The sequence below is a fragment of the Vombatus ursinus genome, unplaced genomic scaffold (genome assembly GCF_900497805.2).
Source record: "Vombatus ursinus unplaced genomic scaffold, bare-nosed wombat genome assembly UNPS02014890.1, whole genome shotgun sequence".
In the NCBI taxonomy this organism is placed as follows: Eukaryota; Metazoa; Chordata; class Mammalia; order Diprotodontia; family Vombatidae; genus Vombatus; species Vombatus ursinus.
Window position 1 is genome coordinate 556,875 of NW_020954668.1, and position 5,556 is coordinate 562,430.

The 5,556-nt window shown below is 40.7% G+C and overlaps 1 protein-coding gene across 1 annotated transcript in view; it reads right to left on the reverse strand.

Moving 5' to 3' along the window:
• CRIP1 (cysteine rich protein 1) overlaps positions 1–2,282 on the reverse strand; it is a 4,387-nt gene extending 2,105 nt beyond the window's left edge. The window contains exon 1 of the mRNA XM_027842820.1: positions 2,120–2,282. Within this exon, the coding sequence (XP_027698621.1) occupies positions 2,120–2,159 (40 nt within the window). The 5' untranslated portion in view covers positions 2,160–2,282. The remainder of the gene's footprint in view (positions 1–2,119) is intronic.
• Between the last annotated feature and the right edge of the window lie 3,274 nt (positions 2,283–5,556).

Below are 5,556 nucleotides of genomic sequence, written 5' to 3' on the forward strand. Positions count from 1 at the left end.
AGAGTCCAGACATGCCCTGGGCTCTCAGGCTCCTGAAAGAGGCTGCCTCCCTCTTGTAAACAGTGAATAGGGGAGAGGAGAGAAGGATGGTTTAGAGTTCTGTGTAGCAATAGAACTGTGAGTGAAGCAAAAGGATCAATTCCAGGTCTCAGAGGAAAAGCTGAGGGTGTTGGGAAAGGGAAAATCCCATAGAGACAGGGAGGAGGGACCCACAGTGGATATAATGAAAACAGACAAAGAGGTGGGAACAGCCATCAGATTGACTGAGGACCAAGTTCCCTGTTTCCTGTCTGTCTGTCTGTTTCTACTTAGCACATAGTGGGTAGGGCACAAAGTCCAATTCTGGCTTGCCTCTTCTTTGACAAAGAGTCTGGGGATTGCTCTCATTCACTAATGTTTCTGTTTTCTTTTCAAATAGGCTCCACTCTCTGCCTAACTAGGAATTCTAGTCAGAGGCCAAAGAGTTTGCAGGAAAGTTGAATGCACTATGGAAAGAAGAAAATAATGCCAGAGAGAGAGACAAAGTCAGAATAACATAGAGACTGATATAAACTTAGGCAAAGAAAGAAACACAATGAATGAGTCAAAGAAACAGATATCTGGAGACACAGGAAATGACAAAGATGGCAGGAGATGCAGAGACAGAAGCTGGGCAGACAGAAGCAGAAGCCAAGAGAGGAAAGGTCCGCTCCTGCAGCAAATAATAGGGCTTCTGGTTCATCATGTCTTTACCTCCTCCCCCAACCAATGATATCTCCTCCTAGACGGGGCTCAGGGGTGTGGGGAGGAATTCTCCTTCTTCTGACTAGCCTGACTGGCTTCCATCTTTCTGCCCTGGTCCTCAACACCCAACTTCATCCATCCACCTGGCCACAGAGATTGGTGGGTTGTAAGAAAAAGAGATAAAGGTGGGGGGAGGGATAAACTATATTGTAGAAACCTCCAGAGGCCCCAGTGTGGTAGAAAAGGGGATCCCAGATCCAGAGAGCAGGGATAGATGTGTCACAGAGAGGGGACCTTCCCATACTTGTTAGGGGAAACTTACTAGCAGCCTCCAAACAACTGAGGAAGTTCCAGTATGGGAACAAGTGGAACACATAAAAAGCTGCAATGAGACTGACTCCCCATAATATACCAGCAGGTATTTCCATTCACCCAGACACTTGCTCACTCAGAATAACACAATGTGTGTAAGGTCCCTTCCAACTCTAAAGGTTTATGATTCCAAGACATATGTAGATAAGGGTACACACATATGCATGTGCACACACTTTCACACAGGTATCACGCAGCTCACTCAGGCTAATGCTCAACTGCCACACCCAGATCTCAAACTTTCTTCAGAGAAGCCTGCGTGAGGAGTTTAGGGCATTTCCGCCTTTATCACACCAGGGTTCTCAGTTTGCTCCAATCCCCACATCTGCTCAGGGATCGGGTTTGGAGAGAAGATCTGAAGTTGGAAAAGGGGCGGGAGAGGGGGGAGGGAAGGATGGGAGGTAGAAGGATGGGGAAATGGATGCAGGGGGTGGAATTGACTGGAATTGAAGCCCAGCCGGGTAGAAACTTTGACATACTCGTGAGAAACCTCTAACAAGGCCACTTGTCAACTAGGGAGGAGGCAGGTGAAATGGAGAAGGAGACCTGGAAGTTCTCTTGTGGTGCTGGACAGGAGAGTGTGCGGGGTAAAGGACGGATACGAGAAAAGGATTGCTCTGGGCAGGCTCCCCTGCCGAGGAAAGGGCAGGGAGAGTAGTGTATTGCGGACGGTGTCCAGTTGCGAATCTGGGTCCCTGGGGATGCTTCAGAACTCTCAGGAGCCCAAGGAGAATGTCCGGAGTCGGAGAAAGGGTAGGGCAGTGTATCCAGGATCCCACGGGAGAGAAGTGGAGGTCGGGATGGGTGGGGAGGGTGTCTTCTGGAAACTGGGGAAAGGCATTGCCCCAAAGCTCTTAGACGGGGCGCGGGAAGCAGCATCCAGGATCAGGGTCCGTTCTTCGAGTCATGGTCCCGTAGCTTCTAGGACGCTTTGAAAGCAAGAGGAATTGGGAAAAAGGAGAGGGGGAGAGGGTCAAGGGTCGGGAGATGGGGTTGGGTAAATGTAGGGTTCGGATTTACTCACCAAAATAAACTTCCTTCTCGCACTTGGGACACTTGGGCATGTTGGCAGGCGGGAAACAAAAAAGCTCAGTAAGGAACTTTGGTGAAACTGAGCACAGCTCGGGCTAGGTCCTTTCTTTTCACTAGCCCCAAGTCCCCACACCCTCCTCTACTAACTTCCCCGCCTCCACCCTTCCTCCACCAGGCAGCGGTGACCGCGCCCCACCCAACCCTGCGGCGGCATTTCCCTTCCTAGATCTCCCTTCCCCCAATCTGGCCATTTCATCCCTACTCTTCCACCAATATAAATCGCCCTATTCCTAGCCCATTACTGTTCACAGAATCATAGGAGCATACATTTAGAATTAGAAATGACCTTCAAGATCCATTGAGTACAACCCTCTCATTTTATCGTGATGAAAGTGAAGTGGAGAGGGTTTAAGTGGCTTCTTAAACTTTCTTCTCACAACCCCTTTTTGCATGAGAAATTTTTACCCCACCAGGGTATATAAAATAGGTATACAAATCAAATATTTACTGATAATAAATCATAAAGAAATTTATTTTAAAATAATTCTTTGGTAAACATATAATTTTGCCATTTATTAAAAATGAAAGCAAATTTGCATACAAAGATGGATGTGCTTGTTTATTTTTACATAAAGAAATCTTGGTGGAATATTTGATACTGCATCTTCAACGGTTTTTCAGAGTTGATTGATATTCTGATTTTATGATGTCAATATTGAGTACACAGCTTGGCACAAATAAGTAGTACAAAAGAGAGGCAGAAGTAAGTTTAGGGCCATTTCAGAAATTGTTGGAAATTCTGTCCTACCCAAGCCAAAATTCATTTAATGATTTTTTTTTTAGGAAACTCAAGTTTTAAACCTATGTTGCTTGATAACTCATCAAATTCTTCTTGAACTTTTAATGGCACATGGCAGATGTTTTTATTTTTTATTTCAATTGAGTATGGTTTATGAACACAATTTAGTTTTTTAGAATCAAAATTTGAAGGGAAATATTTCTGAAACTGTGTCTCCAGGCTCCACATGATCAATTATAACTCTTGCAATGAAATCTTTGGGAAGGTTATTTTCAATTATAAAGTCATCTGTAGCTGTAAACATTTTTGGGGGCACTGGGCAATGGAGGTAAGTGACTTGCCCAGGGTCACACAGCTAGTAAATGTCAAGTGTCTGAGGCCGAATTCAAACTCAGGTTCTCCTGACTTCAAGGCCCAAGCTCTGTCCACTGTGCCACCTAGCTACCTGCTATAAACATTTCTAAAGAACCATTTCCCACCCTATTCTTCCATATGTTAACTTTTTTAGTAAAACTTTCAATTTTATCTTTTGACATAAATATGTTACAATTTTTTCCTTGAAGTGACATGTTTAAATCATTGAGTTTTTCAAAAATATCCAACAAGTAACACAGTTTTGAAAGCCATTATGAAAAAAATTAACAAAATCAGATTTCTGCTCAGTCAAAAGCATAACTTCATCTTTCAGTTTCAATAATCTATTTAAACTTCAACCTCTTGAAAGCCACCTTACCTCTGCATGTAGCAATAAGCTTTTGTGATCAGAGTCCTTGCTTTTCCAAAGGTTCGAAAACAAATGACTGTCAAGGGCACAGCTTTTAATGAAGTTAATGCTTTTGATCGAGAAGGACATCTAACTGGCGATATTTTTTGGCTACGAGTGCCTCCTGATGGACCATGAAGTGAGTAAGTGTATGTTCATTGCCACCAGCTTTAACTTTTGCTACCAATCTAAAATTCTTGCCCATCATTGCTCCAGCACCATCAGTCCAGACTCCTATGCAATTTTTCCACTGTAAACCTTAATTTGTGAAAAATTCATCACCTTTAAGATAAATATCTTCTTCTCTTGTGTGCCCTTTCAAAGAGTGACAAAACAATAATTCCTCATGTATGCTTCCTTCATAAATATAACATAAAGTAACAACTGTGCCATGTCAGAAATATCAGTTGTTTCATCTAACTGAATTACAAACTTTGGGCTGCCCTTAAGGCTAGTAACAAGCTGCCAGAATTGGTCATCACTAATTTCAGAAATTCTTTTGGAAACGGTATCATTCAATAAATGAATTTTATGAATTTCATCCTCATACTTTTTCCCATGAACTATTTCTGATATTTTAATAGCACAGGTAACACAAGATCTTCTCCTATTGAGTAGGGCTTTTTAGCTTCTGCAATTAAATAATAAGGTACATAAGCTGCAAGTAAACACTTTTCCTTGACAGTAACAAATTTCTCAAAACATTGTTTTTCTTTATTTGAAGATTTTAAAAGTCATTCAAAATATTCCTTTAGTTTATTGCAGTACACTGCATGCTTGGTATTAAGATATCATTTTAGTTTGGCTGGTTTCATGCTCTCTGCAGCCAAAACTTCATTATAAATTAAGTAAAGAGGTTTTTCCACACTATAATCATTATTAGAAGTAAATCCATATTGCAAAAATGATTTGACATATTTTCATTTTCTTTTCAATTTAGGTGTACTACAGCCTGGTAGCGAAGACTCTGCCACGTTGTCATCAGTATTTTTACCTCTTCTGTCTAAATTTAGCCATTTATACTTAACTGAAAAACATTTTGTCCTAAAATATAAATAAATATTGCTAATCATTTCTCAAATAAATACTAGCTTTAGTTTATGAAATTACATTTGTTTGTGCTTAATTTTTAAAACTGATGTTCACACTTACATACACATGCAGCAGTGGTGGTGGAGAAACACTACTAAAGGACTTTTGTCTTTATTTGCTGCAATTAAGCACATGTTCCCATAAAAGAAGGAGATAACAGCAATTTTTAAAACCAAATATTCTAACACAATACAATCCAAAGATATACTCATTTGATACTTACATGCTGAGGAATGATGGTAGGAAAATATTAAGTCTTTATTTTCTGTAATTAAACTATTATGTTTCTGTAAGAGCAGAAAATTTTGTATGTACAGTAAAAACACTGCAATTCATAACATATAATAGTCTCGATTCTGAGCCAAGGTGGTTTTGGGCAGCGTTTGTTGGCATTGTGTGATATGACGGCATGTGCAGTACAAAGTGAGCGTGTTGTGTGTTCAGAACCAAGTTTGCAGTGAAGTTATGCAATGCAACACAGGCACATGTTGCCAGAAACACCTTGAATTCATTACGTTTGATTTTGAATTGATTGTTGGTCATTGCATGTTCAAAAACCTTTTACTGTTGCAAAATTTTCCAGACCTACAGTTTAAGAAGCTTTGTCTTAGAAAATCAAATAGCAATCAAATCTAATTGGTTAAGGTGATTGGAGGTGGGCTATTTTAAAATGAAGTACTGAGTATCTCTTGGATAAGGAAAGTATCTCTATAGTAGACCACCCATAGTTCCAGGCTATCAATTCAAGCCTGAGCAGAACACAATGGGCTCCCAC